General features: G+C 34.2%; 1 protein-coding gene across 3 annotated transcripts in view; it reads right to left on the bottom strand.

The window, feature by feature from the left end:
* The window catches only part of EXOC6B (exocyst complex component 6B), a 588,554-nt gene that overhangs the window by 316,282 nt on the left and 248,674 nt on the right, over nucleotides 1-23,598 (bottom strand). For all 3 annotated transcript variants that reach the window (XM_058550958.1, XM_058550957.1, XM_058550956.1), the window contains one exon: nucleotides 10,502-10,570. In XM_058550958.1, coding sequence (XP_058406941.1) covers nucleotides 10,502-10,570 — 69 coding nt within the window. The remainder of the gene's footprint in view (nucleotides 1-10,501; nucleotides 10,571-23,598) is intronic.

Here is a 23,598-nt window from a genome sequence, read left to right as displayed (position 1 = left end):
AAAATGTACATATTTCAAATAAACATGATGGATTTTTTTAAAAACCAGGTCTCTTCAGAGTTTCTTACAAAGCAGCTTTTCTCTAGATCCATTAAATTATAAACTTTTTGAGAGCAGAAAGTGTCCTGATCATCTTTCAGTGTATTAGGAAATGCTGGCTTAAATAAAATTTAACATGTTTATTTTTTGCAGATCTTCTCAGAATATTCTTCAATATATTAATGTGAACTGTAAAAAACCCAAGACAGCAATACAGTACACAGAGTTTCGATGAAATTTGAAACAGGGGCCCCCTCCTTTGTTTTGTTAAACACATCAATTGATAAGACTGTTGTTCCCCAGAAATACAGCTCCAGAAACAACTTTAAGGAGATCTAGATCATTAAGCTATATGCCTCTGGCAATGCTGGAATTCTATAACACAATTTCCAATTTCAGGTGACTGGCAAAATAAAGTGATGTTTCCTTCTCTCTGTAATACCATCTCTGGAAATGTCAAATAAGAAAAAAAAGCTATTCACAAACTCTAAGCACCTAGAATTTTTCATATCAGCCTTTCTCATTTGTCTTAATTTCTACCATAGGAGTAGTAAATGACCCTACTTGTGTTTACACCCAAATCAAATATTTAAATGCTCATTCAAGTGTCTTTGTAAAAAATTGAAAAAGTTTAAATAATGGATTTTTACTACAGTTATATAAAATAAGTACAAGTCAATAGTCTCAACGTTTAAAATAGAATCAGGATAGCTCTGGAAAAAAAACCAGGCTACGGTAAAGTACCATTAATTTTAATGAAAACTGAAAAACCAATGAGAGCTCTATTTATTTATTGGCATTCACTGCCAGATCAATGAGCTGTGAGAAGCACTGGTAAAAACTACGTGAGGCTGATGTATGAATATCTATTTTTGATTTGTCAATCAACTGTCTTAATATCGAGATGTAGCAGAAATGTTCTGCTATTTTTTTAAAGGAAGTTTCATTTTTTTAAATCAATAACAATAAAAAAATCTGACCATCAAAAATATACCTAATCCTTCAGATTTGCTTTCTTTAAGTCTATGTTCCAATTCTTGCTGCCAAATTTACTTGGTTATTAAATAGCAACAGTGCTTTCTGATAAAAGTACAGGAATAAGAACCCTACAATCTTACCTCTGATGCCAACAAAAAAAACTATTCCATGGCACAAGGCCAGTCTCTACCAAGTGAGATGTTATCCTCATATTTACCATATGAATAAGTCACTTATTCAGTGTAGCCAAATTTGTGAAGAACTATGAGACTGCTGAACTGTTATATAAAATCCAAGATAATAATATTATAAATATATAAATAAACAACCCTTCAGCTATCATTACTCAAAAGGATCTCGAAGTCTAATCTTGAGAATGCCAAAACTAATCATTTTTCTTTAATTGAAAACTCCAGTAGTGTCTTAAACTCTTCAAGTATTTATTTCCCAAGTGCTTTAATATAATAACGAATTGCTACCAAAGTTCTTTAAGTAATTTCATTAATTAATTCCCTTAACACCTCAGAAAACATGTCACTTATAACTCCTTGTATCTGTTCCTTTTTCCATTCTCCAAATCCTTTCCTCACTATTATCTGTAGTTACATGACCATGGATTTTGTAGTTTCCCAGCTACCAGTGCAGACCATACCAGTAGAAATCCTCAGATTAGAAAGGGAGAAACATGTTCCAGGAAGATTCCTGCCCCACCAACCCCACCCTATCCCCGGCCCCAGCAAGGATCATGAAGGATTGGAAAGAGATTGTGGGTAAATTCTAGCTCTGCTGCTGATTCACCTCTCCTAATTATAGCCAAGTACTTAAAAAGAGATATTATTAAAAGCAAGCAAGAGGTAAAATACTCTGAAATTTAACACAATTACTTATGTTCAGGGAGATAAATTACTAACTACAGTTCACATAATTATTTCTAAATCTCTGCTCTGAATCCTTCTAAGTAGAATTCAGGGGACAAAACTATTATTTTAGGTACTTAGGCTAACTTATTCTTAACAGAAAAACAGGTCACCAGTTTGCCATGCATAATGGCTGCTCAGGGAATAAAGATTTATGACAGAAATAAGGTCACTTTGAAATATGCTTTTAAATTTAGATTTTGGCAAGGCTTCCAAATCTAAGAAAAAGACAAGGTGGCAGGGAGTCCTTAGGAGGCTTCTAAAAGGGGATACTCAAATGGAATTAGCGCAAGCTATTCTGGGGCATAGGTCTATAGTCAGTAGATACCTGAAATCTGACTCAGCCTGTACTTCCCTTTAGATGAAGGATTCTTTCTAGGTCTATGGGTCAATTCTGCAGTTGGGGAAGCCTATGAAATTCTAAGCAACATATCACATGCACGTACATATGTACATTTTGTCCAGGGAAAGGGTTCACAGCTTTCATCAAATTCTCAAAGGCCCCTTGCCCGAGAAAATTTAAAAGAAATACTGCACTTGCTGGAGCTTTTGTAATGATGAATTCACTGCACAACGACATTCTGCATTCCCTTACATCTCAGGCTGTTTTATAATCTCCTTTAGTGATTGAAAGAGAGTTAGATAAAACTTATGATTCATGTAATACTGATGGGTTGCCACTTATGAAAAAAATCCATATATTGATATAATTGCCATCCCTGGACCTAAAACGTCAGAAATCTTTTAAAGTAAACTTTTTTTTAATATTTTTTTATTGAGATAACATTGGTTTCTAACATTATATAAATTTCAGGTGTACACTCTTTATTATAGTATAACATACACACAGAAAAGTATATAAATCAAAGGTATACATTTGTCAACATTCTTTAATCTAGGAATCTTTTACAATTGTTAATAAGATAATTGTAGATCACTGGAGACCAAGATACCACAAGAAGATAAGATCATAAATGAGACCCACAAACTAGGAGTATGGTTGTATTTACAGGTTTGCTCCCACAGCCTCTTAATGATATCTAAGCTCCTTGTTATAGGGCATGTATACACCCTTTCAGTGACAGAAGAGGGACTGAGCAGCAAATTTGGAGAAGAATCAGAAAGTTGTTGCAGTATATGGAGGAGCTTAAAGTACCTACAAATCTTTGTCCAAACTGAGCTGGGTTCTAGGCATGGGGCCCATAAACATGGCAGACATCACTGTATTGATGGTTTTCAAAAAATCTTCAAGACAAACTGGTTTCTGTCTTCATTAGACAAATAATCCACCCATCTTTTTAACTACTACTACACTATGTATAAGAATCTCAGATTATTATTATTCCACATTACCCTTCCAGTAAAATTTTTAGTTTATGTCATTTTCTCCCTTCTTAAAAAAATTAACTTTAATGACTATAAAATGATGTTTTATAACCTGCCCCTTACCTGCCCATCCCTAAACTGTATATGAAGATTTACACAATATAAGTTGTTTAAAACTATTCTATAAAATACACCTACCTTTGCCCTGCACACTTCCATTACATTACTACATCAAGGACCAAGTCTCAATTAACCACTATCTGACCCTTGTTCACTTTCTTCCCTCCCCTCCTCCTGCCTAAGTTTGCCCTTCCTGCCAAAGTTCAGCACTTCCTAGAAAAGTCTCACTGCCTGTTTGATATTGTACTTCACTTTAGTCACCAAAGGAAGAATTTACAGGTGCTTGGCCCCATCTATAAGACCATGACCGAAATCTGACCTCCTGTTACAATACGTGAACTCCTGCCCTACTGATAAGGCTGGCAGATATAAGTAGGATTTTTCAAATAATCCTTTGGGAATTTATAAGCAGCACAGTCATAAAAGGGGGGTGAATGGAAGGTCGGTTTCACTAAAAATAATAAATATTGCCATGTTTATTCAAAGTGTGCCTTGTTATCCTCCAGGCCAAAAGTTCAGATAAACACTATTGTAAATGACAAAATATTAGAACTTTTTGTTACTTCTGTTATGATCCTTCCGTTGGATACCAACAGAACTGTTTTCCCTCATATAAGTCCTTGCCCTGACATTGTATAACACTGCCTGAGACTAAAATACTGGACTCATTTACAGGTCAAAAGGAGGACAGTTATCTTTCAAAATCAAAAACAAACATTTATTGAGTATTATATACTATTAATACTAAGTGCTAAGTGCTAGGGCTAAAAAAGATGAATAAAACATGGTACCTGCCCTAAAAAAGCTTATAGTCTATTGAGGAAAAAGAATACATATTAAAATACAATGATATTAAACACTAATATAAATTATGTACTGGGTCTTATAATAGTGCAAAGGGGAAGGGAGTCCACCAAGCTCAACCTGAAATGCCAGGAAAATTTGCTGGAGAACACGAGTACAAAATAAATATGAATCAGTAAAATCAAAAGAAATGGCAATAGTAATTCAGGCAGAATGACTAGCATGAGAAACATGAAATAGCATGGTGCATTCAAAGACTGGAAGCATTTCAGTATCATTAAAGCAAGATGGTAAGCAGTAGTATATATGGCAGACAGGACATGGAAAACCTTCTATACTTCTATATGCTGTATTTTTGTCTATGCTTCTATATTTTCCTCCCATATGACCAATAAGAGAATTTTAAGCAGATAACATATACGTCAGATTTGTATGATAGGTAGATTACTATCACTACAGTGAGAAGCGACTTAGTGATATAAGGGAGGGAGAACAGTTAGGAGACTGTTTTCAATAATCCCAATGAGAATCTGAACTAGGGCAATCATTTTAGGATAGGGGAGGATGAAATGAAGTAAAACTATATTTAGGAGGTAACATTTGTAAGATTTGGAGATCTGGATATGATATTGACAAAAAAGGAAGAGTTTAGGTTTCTGCCTGGTGACTAGATAAATGATGCTGTTATTACTTGAGACCACTGTAAATTCAGAAGAAGTAGACTGGGGGGTGGGGGGAGATAAGAAGTTCATTTTGAAACATACAGAGTTTGTGCTGCCTGTGGAATATCCAAAGGTTATTAGGTTCAGTAAACTATTATATATAAAAGTCTTAAGTTCAAAGGAAAGCTGAGAAGGAGAGATATAGGTTTGGAAGTCATTAGCACTTCAAACCATGAAAGTAGATTATATCATTCAAGAAAGGCAGGAGAGAAAGAAGAGAAGTGGGACAAGGGCAGAATCCTGGGAAGACTGAGGGACACAAAGAAATAGAGCCCACAAAGATCAAAACAGGTAACAACTATCAAAAAGGCTGGTAGAGGAGAAGGAAAACATATTGTAAAGTAAGACAAAGCGATTAACAGTTTCAAATAGTAAATTATCAACAAAGCCAAACGCAACTGAAAGGTCACTAAGATACAGATTCAGGGTAGTAGTATAAACAAAAGATAAATATACTGGGTTGATGAGAGAATGAAGAGCGAAGAAGAAAAGACAAGTACAGAAATGGAAAGGAATTCGAGAAACAAGGTTTATTTTCTACTCAGTCCTCATTTCTCTATTCCCAAATCTTTTCTTAAAGCCTAATGTTGATATTAACTACAACAGGAAATAAGAAAATATTTGTCATAAATCTTTATATTAAGTAATCCATTTTAAAATATCTTTGTCATTAATATTATGAAGAGCTATCATTCACCACACAGTAATACAAATTAGTGATTTAAGAATGGGGAAGCAAGTATAGAGAAGTGACAAATTATAGCCCCCAAAAAACTACAAAAAGAGTCACCTTGAGAAGTTATACAGGCTCTGGCCCTTCCTTTAGCAAAGCAGATATGTGAGTTCTTATTTAAAGTCTCTATTTACAGTAAGGTGTAAAAAATAAAGATATATTTCAGAAAAAACAGAGCTGAGGTCTTACCACTAGTTGTACCTTTTCAAAACTAGGGAACATTATGAATGGAGGAAGCAGCCTGCTTCTGCCATATAAACAATGCCTTATCAAATTGTTATAGAAAATTTATGAATACCAAACATTTCAACATTACAAAATACTAGTGTGTAGAATTTATTTTTAAAAGGGCAGTTTAAGGTCCTTCTGTTTAGTCCTCACAGTTTAGGACTATACAGTCTCTGTATTTAAATATACAAATGTGTAAATTTTAAATAATTGATGAAATTTGTATCTTGATGGCAGACTAGAACCTGTATCTACATGTCTATACTTTATGTCACATATTTTTAAAAATACCAATAATGTGTCTAATAATTAGCATCAGAGATACATAATTCTTGCCATATTAACTGCCATTTATTAAATGCCAATTATGTGCCACAGACTGAGCTAGGCACCATTCATACAATATTTATAACTGCACTAAGTAGGAAATTATCATCACATTTTATATATGAGAAAGCTAAGGTTTAAGTGATTTGCCTAACACCACACAGCTAGTAAGTGTGTAAATAAATTACTTCAGTACTCTTAAGAATCACTATTAGAGTTCTCACTTGAGAAAATCTATTACATTTTCTATATCATAAAGTTTTAATAAAGCTTACAAAAACTAACATACACATAGTGATGAGACATAGTGCTGTCAAATTACAGTCATTCAAAGACTGTAAGTTCTCTCCTGGTAGATTGTAATTTTTTTAAAGCATTAAATCCTTGATTTATTTATATAGCCAGCTTTGCTTCTCCAAATCCATTTCATGCAGAAGAGAAATTCAATAAGTGTTTATTGAATAAGTAAATGAATAATAAGGTCTGAGTTAGCATATGTTCAAACAAATATACTACGTTCTTTAGCTACCACTTATTCATTTATTCTTTCAACTAATATATATTGAGTACCTACTATATGCAAAGTACTGTCGTTGGTACTGAAGATATAACATTAAACTAAACAAACTACCCATTTTCATAGATTTTACACTTTTAAGAGAAAAAATGCACTCGATTTTGCAATTATGAGATTTACAATAAGTTACCTTGAAACTTGATATGAGTGAATATGGTTCTTTTTCTATAGACATTTAGATTAAACACAACAACTGTAAACTCCCATAACCAGTTATACGATTGAAGAGATTAAATAAAATCATGGAGCATGTAAACAAGATGATAAGGGAGAAAGGAACAAGTATGTGGCAAAGGAAAAATGCATATTACTGCATATGTGATTTCTACTCAACTTGCAAGGAACAGGTAACTCCTATCTTATATAAATCATTTCATAAAACAGACAAAAAGGAAGGATGTTCAACAATTTTAATGAGGCTAAAATAATATTGACTTCCAAACCACATAAGGACTATACAAAAAAAAGTATAGGCCTGTGTTACTTATGACTATACATATCAATACAAAAAAGATTAAAAATAAACAAATAATAGTTAAATTCCACAGGATGTTTAAAAAAAAGCAGTAATACATCCTTATCAGGTTAGATTTATCTAAAGAATGCACGGATGGTTTAATATCAGAAAAATCTATCAATAAAATTCACCACATTCATGAACGAAAGGATAAAAATCACAGGATTATATCAATAAATTAGGAAAATAAATTCAATAACATTCAACACTTATTTACGTTTTACTAAAAAAATTCTCAGGAGCCTAGAAATAATTAGATATAGACTATTTACCAAAAACCTATTACAAACATCAGTTAATGGAGAAACTTTAGATACATTCTCTTTGAGATCAGAAATCAGACAAGGATGGCCACTATCATCTTACTGAACAACAAAGTAATGATGATCCTAGTCAATACAATAAGACAATAGAAAGAACAATGAGATATATGGATAGGAAGAAAAGAAACAAAAATCATTATCTGCAGACATTATGATCAGCTACACAGAAAACCTATCATAAACCAAAAACAAACTATAATAACTAATGAAAGAGTTGAGCAAGATTGTCAGATGTAAAGTTAACTCACAGAAATTAATACTATTCCTCAATATCAGCAATAACTAATTAGAAAATAAAGTAGGAAATAGCAACAAAAACTATAAGTATTTTCCTATGAACCTAACAAAGAATGCCCAAGACTGCTAATATAAAAAAAAGCTCAATTAAATAATTTAAAAGTAGATCTTATTCTTCCATAAATGGCATGACTTAGCATTATAAAGTTGTCAGTTCTTCTCAAAATTTATCTATAAATTCAACTGATTCAATCAAAATTCTAGAAGGATTATTTTTATGAACTCAAACTGATTCTAAAATATATATGGACAAATAAAGGTCTATAAATAGGCAAGGCAATTTAAAAAAGGAGAAATGAGAGGGAATTTCTTTCACCATATATGTAGATATATTACAAAACCAAATATAACAAACTATAAAGCTGAGAAACAGCTTCATGTAAATATGAATATTTAGTGTATGCCAGGGGTGCTACCAGGAATCACTGAGTAATGTACAGCTCATGCAGTAGATGGGATTGGCAAAACTGAATTCATCATATAGAAAAAAATTAAGTTGGATCCCTACTTCATACTATATACAATGGTGAACCCAAGATGGATCAAGATCAAAATGTGAATGATAAAACGCTAAAGGTAATGTAAGGAGAATGTGCTATGAACTTGGAATAGAGAGGGATATTTTTTAAAACAAGACTCAAAAAATACCAACTATAAGATTAAAATTGATAGACTTAGTTACATCAAAAGCAAGGTTTTGTATTTCATGGATGATAATATAGACATAGTTTAGAGTATGGCAGCAAACTGGAAAAAACACATTTGCAATATTCTAAACTGTCAGTATCTACAAAATATAAGGAGTTCCTGAAATTTCTCTTTCCAGCAAAGAGAGAAAACAAAAACAAGAAATCCAACACAAAATTGAACAAAGGTTAAAAACAGGCAGTTTAGAGAAGAAAAATCTTAAACGATTACTAAGTCTATAAGGAGAAGTACAATGTTACCAGTAATCAGAGAAATGCAAATTAAAACAAAAAGATATCATTTCATATCTATTGGGTTAGCAGAAATTAGAAATCAGTGATATTAAGTACTATACATATACCTTATGACCCAACAACTCCACTCCTAGGTATAGAAACCATGGAAACTTACATACCAGTCTATAAGGGGATACTACTTGTTACAGCAGAATGTTAGAGGCAATTTAAGTGTTGATCATTAAAGTAACAAATAATTAAAACACAGCAAATTACAAACCATCAGTTAACTATCATGAAGTGGGAGGCAACGAGCTAGATATAAAGACTATCACAAGGATAGATATTAAAAATAGTGCTGAATAAAAATACAAGAAATAGAACCAGATCCGTAAGACAACACCATTTGAGTGGATTTAAAACACCTACATATACAAAATTACTATATATTTTTTAAGGATACAAATATAACCATGATCATATACTAAACATCCTAGAGTTAGTATACTTGGAGATGAGAGAGAAGTGGGCTTGTGAATAGGGGATGAATGGAAAAAACATGATAAAATAAAATACAAGAGGGGTCCTTGTATAAAATGATGTTAATAATGTGTAACAAACTAAGATGTATATGATTTATTTAATTTCCTGTATATGAGATTGAAAAAAAAACTGTCCACTTATTTTAGATGGCTTGATACAACTCAATCTATATCCTGCTTCATCTTTATGCAACGAAGAATGACAGATGGAGAGAAGGACTGGAAAGGGAGAAAAGCAGGAGTGGGGAAGAAGGAATCAGAATGCAAGGAGAAGTGGGAGAAGGAGAGGAGAGGTGACGAAGCTACCAGGTCTTTTCTCAGATTCATAGAGATCACCACAAAATACTTCAGGCCAGTGTCCCAAACTGTATGGAGTAATGACTAAGTGACACTATGTTAAATATATGAAGAGAGAAAATGGATAACAGACTGGGTAATAAGACATAGTCAAACATACTAAAAACAACCTGATAGAAGCTTCACTGAACTTTTGCTATAAAAGATAACAACAATGGACTTCTCTCATCAATTCGTCTTTGATGATACTTTAGCTTCATGGTTTAATTTTTGATTGACTTTGTGTGTATCTGTATCTCTGCATATAGGTTTACTACTAAGACAGAGAGGGCCATTTCTTAGAATACCATTAACACCCATAATATTCTTCCCTCGAGAGGTTCCCCTTTCCATATGCTTCATATGACAAAAGGAATAACTGTCATCAGGAATCAAAAACTAAACATTTTACAAATATAATTTTAATATGCAAAAGATAGGATATTTTAATTTAAATAACTACATTATTAAATTAAGAACAGATATCTGACTGTGTATATGACTATTTCTAGTCTAAATAGACTATTTCTAATCTAATAATGTGTTTGAAATTAACATTACTAGCTATGGCATATCATATGGCAAACATAAATAAAAGATTTAAGAAGCATTATTTTTTATAATTAATACTCCTTAAATAATTGTTTCTCTTTCCTCACTCTTGATAATAAATTAAAAAACTATCAAAAGTGAGAAAGCAGAGTTTTGAATTCAATATACATCTTTATTAGGCAGAGACAGATAAAGACTCACCAAGACAGAATATATGTGTAGACATCGATAAAGACTCACCAAGACAGAATATATGTGTAGACATCGATAAACAGGAGAGAAGTCCACCAAATCTTGGGCCCCAGGTACCTGCAAAACAAGCAAGATTGTCACATAATATTCAAACAAAGCTATGAAGAGCAATTGCATTCATTGTTACTACTCAAGTATAAATAAAAAAGGCCAGCTCTAGCTTCTAAGAGAGAAACACAAAACAACAAACCATGCTCCCAGAAACCTAGTTTTGATTTTTTAGCCATGGGATTAATAAACTTTGAAGATAACACCAAGGCTGGTACACAGAGCAGAAGGATGGATAGCAGAGAAGAGTAACAGGTGTCACTGGTCCTGCATCTGCTTTTAGAAATACATTTTGGGCTATGGGCCTCCAAAGGGAAAAGAAGAAGAAGGTGGGAACATGACTTTGATAACTTGACTTTGTCTTCTTAGATACAGGGTAGTGCACATAAAAAAAATAAGTTCAACGGTCAAAAATAAAACATGCCACACAGGATAAATTAAATGACTTGCCAGCCAACTTCTGAAGGGCATGAGAATTAATGAATATTTAAGTCAGCACGCAATCAGAATACAGAAATATGCTAGGAAGAAAAGGGAGATCATGTAAAAAATAAGATAATGAATGAAAAAGCCAAACCTAGAAGTAATACCAGCAAATTATAATATGAACAATGCATACACATTAAATTTCGACATCAAGAGAGAAAGTAAGACAAAAAACATCAGGTAAGAACTGGAGTATAGTCACAGTACTAAAACTGATTTATGTGACCTGACATGAGTAAGTTACAATTTACTTTGGCCTCAATTTTCTCTGAAAAGGGAAACTATCAGTTGACCTATATGAATTTAACAACAAAAAAAGAGACACTGAAAGTAAATACTGAACAAAACAAAATAAAGCAAAAAAGAAAAGACAAAATTACATAAAGAAATAATCAAAGTAAAGACCTAGATGAAGTTTTTACTGTAACACAGGTAACTGTATGATTCATCAGAATATAAGCAGCAGGCATATCTAAACTAGCTTGGGCTGATTCATGATTACAAGGTCAGTTTCCCTTATTCCATAAAGTAAGCCTCATTTCTTTTTTGGGGGCATAGCTTCTTCCACCAAGATGCTTTTCCTAATGCAATCTATTCATTCCACAATTCAACACTACAATGTCTACTTTCTTTTCCCTCCAAAACAATCACATCTCTATATTTACTGGTTCAAATTTATTGACTATTCTTTTCATTTGCTTTGCACCCATGAGGGCAGAGATTAAATTTCTCTGTTTAAGAACTTCATAGTGCTATATACTGTGTAAGCACTCAAAACAAACTTTTATGTGAATCCAAAGATTGATAGTAAGGTGCTCAAGATCCTACACGATGGCCCAAGCATAGTTTTACTTTAGGGAAAAAAACCTTTTAGAAAAGTTAGCAAGCATTGCAAAATTACTGAGAGAAACAATTTATGGACAGATGGGTACCATGTAGTTAAAGAAAAAGTAAGATTAAAATGTACGTAAAAATTGTAACTTTAAGGGCCAGCCCCGGTGGGCTAGTGGTTAAGTTTGGCAAGCTCCACTTCGGTGGCCTGGGTTTGGTTCCCGGGCACAGAACTACACCACTCCTCAGTGGCCATGCTGTGGTGGCAGCTCACATACAAAATAGAGGAAGACCGACCACAGATGGCAGCTCAGGGAGAATCTTCCTCAGGAAAAAAGAGGAAGATTGGCAGCGGACATTAGGTCAGGGTAAATCTTCCTCAGCAAAAAAAAAAAAAGTAACTTTAAAAGTACAAATGGACACTCATTTTCATCTTAGTAACACAAAAAGAGGCAACAGGTGATCATTTTAGGCAGTCTTATGCAAACGACAACATTAAAGCATCTTTACAGTCTCCCCTCTTTATTGCAAAGCAGAGATTTGAAGGAAATTTACTTTATCTTTCCAGAAAAAAAGCCTACTAACGAAGACTATGGCTAAGTGAAACAATCTCAAAAGAAGAAAAATAGAAAAATTTCATAAAATTATATTTACAATAGTATTTAAACCACATAAAAATTACGCATGCATGTAAAAAAAGACAAGAAAGATGTAAAACAAAACTTTGTGTAGGAAATGAAACTTTTTTCTTTTATTTAGAATTAATGATTATAACGTCATTTATTAAATATATATTTACAAAAAGTTTAAGGAAATTTTCTTAACTAATTTTGAATAAAAAATTCTATCACAACTTTGTTTTTATGTTCTTCTTCATGCAGTTTATTTATTTTGTTTTGCTTTGACTCAGAGTCATAGTTTCATTCAAAAGGAAACTGCTTCTAGTCATTTCTTAGACAGAGCCTTGGCCCTTTCACATGTCAGACCCATCCTCACAGAATGAACACCCACATTAGGGGATAACTTCCCTAGAAATCTGTGACGAATAAGCTAACAGGAGCCCTTACATGGGCTAAGAAAATTGGTTCATCTGGGCCAAATAAAAAATAGATATATTTAGAGAGGAGACAAAGGCCTTTCCTGTCATCTCCACCAAATATTTACAACCAAACCTATTCTCTGTAAGGCTGTCTTGACATCATTATACTCAGCTTCAAACTGTTTAAAGTGCCCTGATCTGGAAGTATTGGTTTTGCTAGTTCTTAGCCTCTAAAACCATGATCCAGTTGTCCTCCTAAGCACATGACTGCCTGCTCTGAAAGCAGCACACAGAAATCTAGTCAAGAAAAGAAGGAGCAAAATGGGGCTTCAGTTCACAAACTTTACCTCCACCCCAAAATAGCCTACTATTTAGAATCACTTTTCCTCCATGCTCCCTTCTGTGAGGAACACTGTGAGGAACCAAGAAGAGTGCTGTGAGGAGAAAGGTATGTAAAGCATGCACTGACTCATGTTGCTTTGAGCTAGACATGTTTTCTCTGCTTCCACTAATGAAAAAGAATCACTTACATCCACAGAAAGGTGAAAGGAGGAGAGCAACATACACGGACGTGAAGGAATGCTACAGAAATGAACTTTTAAAACTCTAAATAAATGGGAGTGGGGAAAAGAACAAAAGGCAGTTTTTCCTGACTCACATAAATAGGTCTGCTTTAAGGTCCACATTTTGCTTCCCATTTAAAATGCTAAATCTATGTCAAAGCTGTCTTCATTCTTCTTCCACTCCTTTGCCCCCTCCTCCCCTCAAGTTGCAAATGATTCAAGCAGGTTTAGGTTTCAGCTGGGGCAGAGGGAGGGGTCCAAGGACACTTTCCTAAGCTAACAATGACTGTCTGTAATGGTTTCTGTCTTCTAACAAAAGCCATGACTCCGTCTTTATCAGCTTCATCTAATTTTTCCTTTCCAAAGTAAATAACACAGCCCTTGCATTTTACACATGTCCAAGTTTGACAAATCATTATCGACTGAGACTATAACTGATAAGAGATAACTTTGTGGTAGGAGGACGTTGTCATTTCCTCTCATAAGGGCTTTCTTTCTGAGATACAGAAACATGATTAAAATAGTTAAACATTTCCTCTGCCTGGCAGTCAGGAACTCAAGACATTAAGATACTGGAGTCTGTACTTTTCTGGTTCAAATAGATCTATGAAGATACCAACAGTAGCCACAAACAGTGTACTCAAGATTACCCTGCTTTTTTAACTAGTTGTTTTCTTTGTGAATTCACATGAAATAATTTCATCACCAAGGACAGCAGCTGCCTAATTCCCTATATAGTTTCTGAATGGAGAGCATTAGTGCCTTCTGTCAGCTCAAACCTCTTTATTTTCAGAGAGGAGCAAACAGTAGATAAAATTTTAGATTCTGTAACTAAGAAATCTGTGCCTCAGAGCATGTTATAATATCATATAAGTTAAGATATTAAAGTAACAGATAAATAATAAGCTATTGAAAGAATTTAGGGGTGACTGGAGTACAACATCAGAGATAGATATCATGGAGGCAACTACTACATTCTACAATTACACATTCACATACACATTATGATTGCGTATCACTAGACACCAATATACATGGCTAATCTGTCCGTTTCAATATGATTCTTACTAACAGTTTCCATCAAAGTAATACTTCCTAATTATCGTCTGTAGAATATTTGTTGTTAAATAGCATTATATCCTATCAACACACCAACTATCACATGGTGCCACTATAGAGATGACTAAAAAGAGCCTGGAGACTGAGGAAACTATAAAGTAAGAAAAGTAAATTTATAAATAGGATTAATGAAAGGCACCCTGAAAAAACAGTCTCATGAGCCTCTGCAGACAATACATATTGGGGAAGATGTAAAGATTCAGAGTAGAAATGGGAATATTAGATGATCAGAAAGAAAAGAAACATGAACGTTTCTGATCATAAAAATTCTTGCAAAACATCAGGATCTGACTTTTATGACATGTTTTTCTTCTTCTCTAATACATCTTAGTTCAGGTCAAAGGAAGTCTCTGAAAATAGAAAGGTTAATGGGTAAGTTTCCCTCATAAAGAATAAGGAAAATGATTTTACTTATTGAAGAAAAAAAGGAGATTTTGATTTTAAAATAAATGATAGCATTCAAGTTTTAACAGATACATTCATTTAATATTTTCATAATACCCCCTTCTCTCCAAAAAAGGAGCCGGGAGTTAGTAGCTATTTCTACTAACTATCTTAAAAGACTCACTAGTGAAGGGAGGCAGGAACAAAAAAAGTATCTGCAGGCAACAACCTGATAAATCTACCTGCTTTACTACTGGGTAAGCCTATCATTAGGAAAGGGGAATACAGCACAAGAAAAGATTGCTTGCTTCCCACCACTCAAGGAGAGTAGCAAATGTACTAGCTGCTGATAAAGATCGTACATGAAAACAGAAATGCATTAGTGCACTCTGGTCCTGTTGTTCGCACAGCTGTCCCAGGAGATACAGACACACACTGGCCATTATTTTTCTTATGAAACCTTTCCAAGTAGGTAGATCATCCAAAAAGGGTAAGATAGACGGTTGCAAGGAATTTAGATATGTTTCTCACTAATTGAGTCATTCTCCTTGTTGAAAATACTTTTGATTACCACTTTACACAAAACCATCTCTTGGTATTGGTAAATGAATGCAGGGACTTGGTGCCCATTTCTGAGCATTAATCAGATCTCAAGTCATTAAAATGTACCAGGCATCTTTCTGAAGGGATAAAACAACAAATGATTAGCTGAAGGGGCATCACCTTTGCATTCAGAGGATCAATTTCGACTGCCCATATTATGTCTGGAAGCCAGGGAATATCTGGCAAACATTTTTCACCAGTGTGCTTTTCTGTACTACTTTGCTTCCAAAACTTCAGAGAAAAGAAGGGTAGAATTCATTTGGACATAAGTTTTCATAGAGCTGGACTAAACACCACCAACGCAGCAACAACCTAGAAGACCTAAGTGACTAGAATTAGCAAAAGTATAAAGAATTTTCTAAGCCTTTGAACATATAAGAATACCCTGACCAGAGCCCTATCCTAAAAAAGTACAGGATTTTGCTATTGAGCTTCTCACAAATTATTAGAATTCCTCCTGAGAAGTCCCTAAATAGATTACCACTTAATTTACTCAAGTGTTTGCACTAAGCAGAAGAAAATCAGGAAAAATCACCATTTCCCCTTACTGAGACACTGCAAAAAACCTTGTGGTCAAAATCAAAAGACAGCCCCTCAAGAATTCTCTGCTTAGGGGCGGGCCCGGGGGCATAGTGGTTAAGTTCCCGCACTCCACTTTGGTGGCCCGGGGTTCACGGGTTTGGATCCTGGGCGTGGACCTATGCATACACATCAAGCCATGCTGTGGCGGCATCCCATATATAAAATAGAGGAAGATGGGCACAAATGTTAGCTCAGGGCCAATCTTTCTCAATTCAACTGGTCTTTATTTAACAGTGGTCCACTATATGCTAATAAACTCTAAACTGTTAGGCAAAAAAAGGCAATTTAGCACTAAATATGGTATTAAATATAAAAGTTCTGAGAGGAGGAAAAATTAAGGTGATCAAAGTAGGTAGAAAAAAGCCTTATAATATTATAGGCAAAGAACTAACATCCCTAATATATAAAGAACTCAGTACAATTGAAGGAAAAAAAAATCATTAGAAAAATGGGCGAAAGACATGAGTAGACAGTTTACTGAAAAAGAAAGTTATACAAATAGCCCTCAAACTTATAAGATACTACATTTCATCCATTGTAATAGGAATACAAATTAAAAATACACAGAGATATCACTTCTCATCTGTGCAACTGGCAAAGATTTTAAAGCTTAACAAAATATCCTTCAAGAAGCTGTAAGGAAATAGGTACCTCATACACTGCTGGAGGGGAGAGGTGTAGAAAATAGTACAACCTCTATGGAGCAGAATCTGACATTTTCTAACAAAACTACACATGCCTTTACCCCTCGAATCAACAATCCTGCTTCTAGGAACCTATCCTGAGGATATACCTCTGACTATACAGAAACAATTCTCAGGTTTGGGGGTTTATTTTGAAACTGTTTTTTAAGATGTTTTACATACACTAAAATTCACCCTTTCTAGGGAACAATTCAATAAGTTCTGACAAATCCACATAGTTCTGTAATCAAAATCACAATCTAGATAGAAAAACAGTTCCACCACCCCAAAAAATTCCCTCATGCCCCTGTGTAGTCAAATTGTTCCCTGATGCCCAGCCCTGGGTAAACACTGACCCATTTTATGTCCCTAGAGTTTCCCCTTTTCCAGAGTATCATAAAAAATAGACTAATAGGGTATGTAGCCTTTGCATCCAGCTTCTTTCATTTAGCATACTGCATTTGAGGTTCATCTCTGTTGTTTCATGTATTGATAGTTCATTTCTTTTTATTTCAGAGTGATACTCCAATTATGGATATACCACAGTTCATTTATCCCATCACTCATTGAAAGACACTTGGATTGTTTCTACTTTATGGCAATGTATGAATAAAGTTGCTATAACCATTCAGGTACAGGTTTTTGTGTGAACATAATAGGTAAAAACCTAGAAGTGAGATTGCTGGGTCACACAGTAAGTGTATGTTCAACTTTATGATACACTACTAAACTGTTTTCCAAAGTGATTGTACCATTTTGCATTTTCACAGTAATATATGAGTTCCAGTTGCTCTGTTCCCTGCCAGGAGTTGGTATTGTCAGCACTTTTTTTAGCTAATTCTAATAGCTGTATAGTTGAAACATTATATTTTAATAGGAAAATACTGAAACTCATTAAATGCCAATATATAGGAGATTGGCTGAATAAACTACAGCACATTCAAATAATGGACTACTATTTAGCAGTAAAAGAAGAATGACAAAGATTTCTATGAACTAATATGGAATAATTTTCAGGATATATTTTCAAGTGAAAAAACAAAGTACAAAAAATATATATGTATTACGCTATTAATAGTCATGTTGTATAAGATCTGAGGAAGGGTACGTACAGACACACAAACAATACTGATTACTTACAAAGGTTGAATAAGACCAGGGTAGAAGGCAAAAAGAGGAGAATGAGATTTCTCTGAATATATCTTCTCATATAATTTCGCCTTTTGAACTATGTTCACATTTTACATATTCAAAAAAATTAATAAGGATTAGAGAACTCTAATAAATAATACAAAAAGAAACAAATGAGCCTAATTCTATGTCAATTTGCTAACAATCACACAGAAGAAAAAAAGTAGCCAAGAAACATTTGAACAAAATACTCTGAACTACATAGCCCCAGTAGGATATATTGCAGAATAAAAAGAACTGAAAAGAAATCTTTAACTTAAAAAATTTACTGCTTTTAATGACATTTGCATAGCATTTCTGAAACTATTTTGTTTGTGACATATGATTAGGCAAATGAGTAAATATATTGAGACTCTGGGAACCAGAATTCTCAGAGATACAAATACGGAATAGGAAAACAGGAAGACCTGTGATATTAGGTTGAAATTAGAAGCACCGTTTTAACACATAATTTATAAAAACATTTATGTGTTGGTGTGGTGTGTGTATCTCTTAGCTCTCTCCACAAAAGGAGCATACCTAATGCCCACATCTCAGTTTCTAAATATCATCCTTCAGCAAAAGGAATAAGAGCACTTTGAAGAAATAGCTGATTCCGGGGCTGGGGCAGAACCTAAAGTGAACCAAGAGTACCTTATGCCAGAAAAAAAGGAAGTGGTCAAAAATTGATGAGCCATGTCAAAGGATAATGGACGAGACTCACACTGGCCAAATTTGGAACAATTAGAGAATCAAAATGAAAGACAAGAATGGAATATAACCCATCACATATAAAATAAGAACCCATATGCCAATACTGACACTAAAAACAGGAAAGGGAGAAAAGAGAGTTCTTCCTTACAGAAAAATGCCAACTAATGAAATGCAAAAGAAGTTATAAAAATACAAAAATCACTATTTTACAATTACCATAGTAACCCATGATTCAGGAAAAAACCATCAATGAATTCTAAAACCATTGGGTGAAAAACTGTTAGGGTACAGGATAGTTCCATGGTCTAAAAGTAACATTCCACAGCTCATTTAGTAATTACAAAGAGGGAAAGGTATCTTTATAGTGGAGAAATCTGACAGCCACCACCTTAACCAATTGTATACCTTCTGTTGTGATGTACTGAAAAGAACATAATATTACTTTTATAATATTCCTGTCAAAAATGATTAAACTGAACCTAATCATGAAGATGTACCAGATGTACCTAAATAGAGGGATATTAAGGAGAATAAACAGACATAAAAATTAAACGCAATATGTGATACTTGTCTGGATACGGCAAGGAAAGGAAAGGAAAAAAGGAAAGAAAAAAAATCTGCTACAGGGCCGGCCCCGTGGCTTAGCGGTTAAGTGCGTGCGCTCCGCTGCTGGCGGCCCGGGGTTCGGATCCCGGGCGCGCACCGACGCTCCACTTCTCCGGCCATGCTGAGGCCGCGTCCCACATACAGCAACTAGAAGGATGTGCAACTGTGACATACAACTATCTACTGGGACTTTGGGGGGAAAAATAAATAAAATTATTAAATAAATAAATAAATAAATAATATAAAAAAAAAATCTGCTATAAAAGACATGATTGGGACAACTGGGAAAATTTGTATATGGGTTGTATATTAAACGATAGTATTGTATCAATGTTAAGTTTCCTGAGTGTGATGACTGTATTGGGGTTATGAAGGAGAATGTCATTCTCAGGAAACTACAGACTGCAGTAGTGAGAGTTCAAACATGACGAATGAAATATGCCACTTTCAAATGGTGCAGCTTTGAGAGGGGTGGGGGATATATTTTTTGATTCTTTCAAAATCAAGTTTTTGAGAGAGAGAAAGTTTCAAAATTTAATAAGGGGAGTAATTAAGTGAAGGGTATATAGATGTTCATTTTACCACTCTTGTAACTTTTCTGAAGATTTAAAATTCTTCAAAATAAAAATATATTTTTAAAAAGAGGGTGTTACAGAAGAGGTGAAATTGAGCTAGTCCTCAGGGAAAAGCAGAATTAGGTATTTTAGACAAGGGTGGGTGGGGGGAAAGGAGTACATTCCCTAGTTGGGGTTATTAGCAACTTAGGACAGAGTGAAGGGGGTGGTTGAATGAATATATAAAGGAGAAATTCTAGAAGATCTGAAAAGGCAAAGAGATGTTTATAATTGAGGCAAGTAAATGACAAGACCTTTATACTATCACTACAATGAAAAAAATTAAAAAGATCTGAAATCAATGTGAGCCATACTATATCTTTGCCACTAGATAGACATAAAAGATCAAAGAATGGGAAAAAGAAAACCAAAACAGAATGTCTAAAGCACACCACGATGTTTTCATTCAACTCTCTAAATTGTCTGTATTGTCATTTGATTATATGTGTAGGTATCTACTTTTTCATTTGACTGTTTATATCCCTAATAGATCAGCTTTCATTAAGAATGGAAGTGAAAAAGTCAAAGCCTACAGGGGTCGGTGGGTATTGGGAATAAGTGAAGGCCAGTATTTTAAATTTTACTCTCTTAATAGATGTACTTTGTATATGAAATATCTAGGACTACTATTCATTTTTACAAAAGGCTATGTTCTCATCATTATTTTTCAAACATGCGGCCCTATCAGTCTATCTTCCATTTCACAATTTTTAAACAGAGACTCAGTATAAGTAATAATCTATTTCCCTCAACAACAGGACAAATGTGATAATAAATGGCAATTGCCAATGTGCAGACACAACAGGGGTTGTGGCTTAGTGGAAAAACCATATCCCTTGTGGCAAAATTGCTACTCAGGGTGATTCTATTACTACTATGCTTAGAAAGAGCCTAAGCTGGAAATATTGCTTTTTATGTGACTTCAGTTGACTTCTAAAAGTTGGCAACTAATTAAAAAAATTTTAAGCACCGTGCAAGCCAATAACAATTTGCAAGCTGTTTCTGGTCCATGGGATGCGAATCTGCAACCCCTGATTTAAACTCTAAAGTTCTAGTGGCATTCTTTATTTCACTTTAGCTTACTGAAAAATGATCCTCATTTTCTATCGTGTTTTCATTCCTATCAACAGAAAGTTTTGCAATAAATAATTTGAAATTTGGGTCAAATATACTAATAACTAGAATTTTTCACAAGCAATTTAACATAAATTAACTATTGTCACTAAATTTTATAGATGAGAAAAGAGATACTTAGAGAAATTACATGATTTGCTCCAATAGCACAAAGCTGACACAGCTTGTACCTTCTAAACACAAATCTTCTGTTCTTTCCAATCGGCTTGTGTTATGGACTGAATAGTGTCTCCCTCAGAATTCATGTTGAAGCCCTAACACTCAATGTGACTATATTTGGAGATGGGGCCTTTAAGGAGGTAATTAAGGTTAAATGAAGTCATAAGTGTGGAGCCGTAATACAAGAGGACTGGTGTCCTTATAAGAAGAGAAAGACACACCAGGGCCATACATACACAGAGAAAAGGCTATGTGAGGACACAGCAAGAAGGTGACCATTTGCAAGCCAAGGGGAAAGGCCTAAGTAGAAACCAACCCTGCTGGCACCTTGATCTTGAGACTTCCAGCCTCCAGAAGCGTGAGAAAATAAATTTCTGTTGTTTAAGCATGCAATCTGTGGTATTTTGTTATGGCAACCCTAGCAAACAAATACATCCTGTTACCTCAAAATTAGTACCACACCATAATCATCAAGACATTTTAGAAGGCTTTATATTACACGACACTTGCATTTAAATTAGCAATTCTATCCTGTTAATTCCATATTTCAAAAGAGGCACCAAAATCTTAAGAGCTAAACCTGACAGGGATCACTTGATCACAAACATTTATTTATTTGACCCATTCTCCATGAAGAGTTGTCTGGAAAACATGGTGACCACTGCTCTCTAATAGCGTGTAAACAAATTAAGAGAGATACAGACCAGAACATGAGATGTGCCATAAGTGTGTTACCAATGAAGTGTTCTAAGAATGCAGAGCTCTGAACTAACCTAGAAACATAGAAAAAATCATAGGCCCTGCTTTTTCAAACTATTTCATACTCAATACTGCATTATACCAGCAGATTTTCTATTTACAGTAGATGGTCTATATCAGTCCATGCAAATATACATTATGAAAAACTATTATCAACTTACATTTCATCTTTATTCCAAAAAAAAGCACACAGTCATAATGCCATAATAGTAACTATTATATACTGATAGCATTGTGTGTGCCAAACATTGTGACAAGAGCATTATATGCGTTATTTCAGTCTATTCAGTCTATTCTCACAACAACCCTACCCTCAGGAGGTATAATTGTCCCACGTCTCACAAATAATATATCACCTTAAGGGGTTCTTTGTATTTTATCTTCAAATATCTCAAACATTATATTCCTGATGAATATAGATCTATAAATACATTCTCAATCTAAAATGTTTACTACTTCTAAAAAAAATTTTAACTCCTATCTAGATATTTAGAGAAGAGTAATAACATCTGCATATAGCACAGGATAATATTAGAGATTCAAACTAAATTCCTGAAATCATACATATTTCCATTAAATATCAACTGAAATTAAGTTGTAAATCAAAAATGGTCAAATCACAGCAGTTTATACAGTTCAACTTGAATATATAACACATAAAAAAACTTGACCTTAATTAAGGTGACACTTTCATTAGCTCAGACAAAAATAAAACACAAATAGAGAATTTTAAGGGGAATACTTTTCCTGCAACACTTCTCAGCAATAAAGAGATTGACTCTGCCAGTTGGTTCAACACGTGAGTTGGTTTTTCACCCAAGATGACAAGTTACTACTATGACTTCATCTTTGGTTCCCCAAGCTATTAAGTTTTCCCATCTCTGACACAAACTTTATTTCAGTTTAACAATATATTAACTATCTGCTCACCATGTGCAAAGCTATGTTCTAGCTGTTTGGGTTTCCTACCCATCTCATTCTAAGGTCTCCTATTAAGCATCATCAAGCTAAAGACATAGCAAATAGCCTACAAATGTCATTCGACTCAAAGAGCGTATTAAGTATACTTCCATTAAAATACAGGAAAGGGGAAAAGTTCTTTCTTAGTTCAGAGAATAAAAAAAAAAACTAAACTTAAGTATGTTAAATCAGAATCATAAAATTTCATAAACAATAATGCTGGTATAATCTATTATAAGCAACAGATTTTAGAAAGCAAAATATAACTTTCTCTTCAAGTACTACACTCATTGTTGGAAAAATTTTAAGACATATGAATGGAAATCAATAGGAGACCCAAACATTCATGGGTTTATTTTCTTTATGCACTAAAAATGCTTCCTCGCAGTCCTCTTTACCCTTCCAACTCAACGTGTGCTCCAAGAGCAGAAGCACCATCCTCACCTGGGAGCTTGTTATAAATGCAGATTCTCAGACTCACCCCCAACCTACAGAATAAGAATCTGCACATTAATATGCTTACAAGGTGATTCCTATGCACTTTAAAGTTCAAGAAGCACTGCCCTACAACATGGGTTCTTAACTTGGGTCCTAGGGGAAACATGAGTTTCAAGATTCCCTTGAAATTTCA

This window comes from Diceros bicornis, chromosome 12 (assembly GCF_020826845.1).
Source record: "Diceros bicornis minor isolate mBicDic1 chromosome 12, mDicBic1.mat.cur, whole genome shotgun sequence".
In the NCBI taxonomy this organism is placed as follows: Eukaryota; Metazoa; Chordata; class Mammalia; order Perissodactyla; family Rhinocerotidae; genus Diceros; species Diceros bicornis.
The sequence above is the reverse complement of the archived record's forward strand: the minus strand, read 5'-3'. Positions and strand labels throughout refer to the sequence as shown.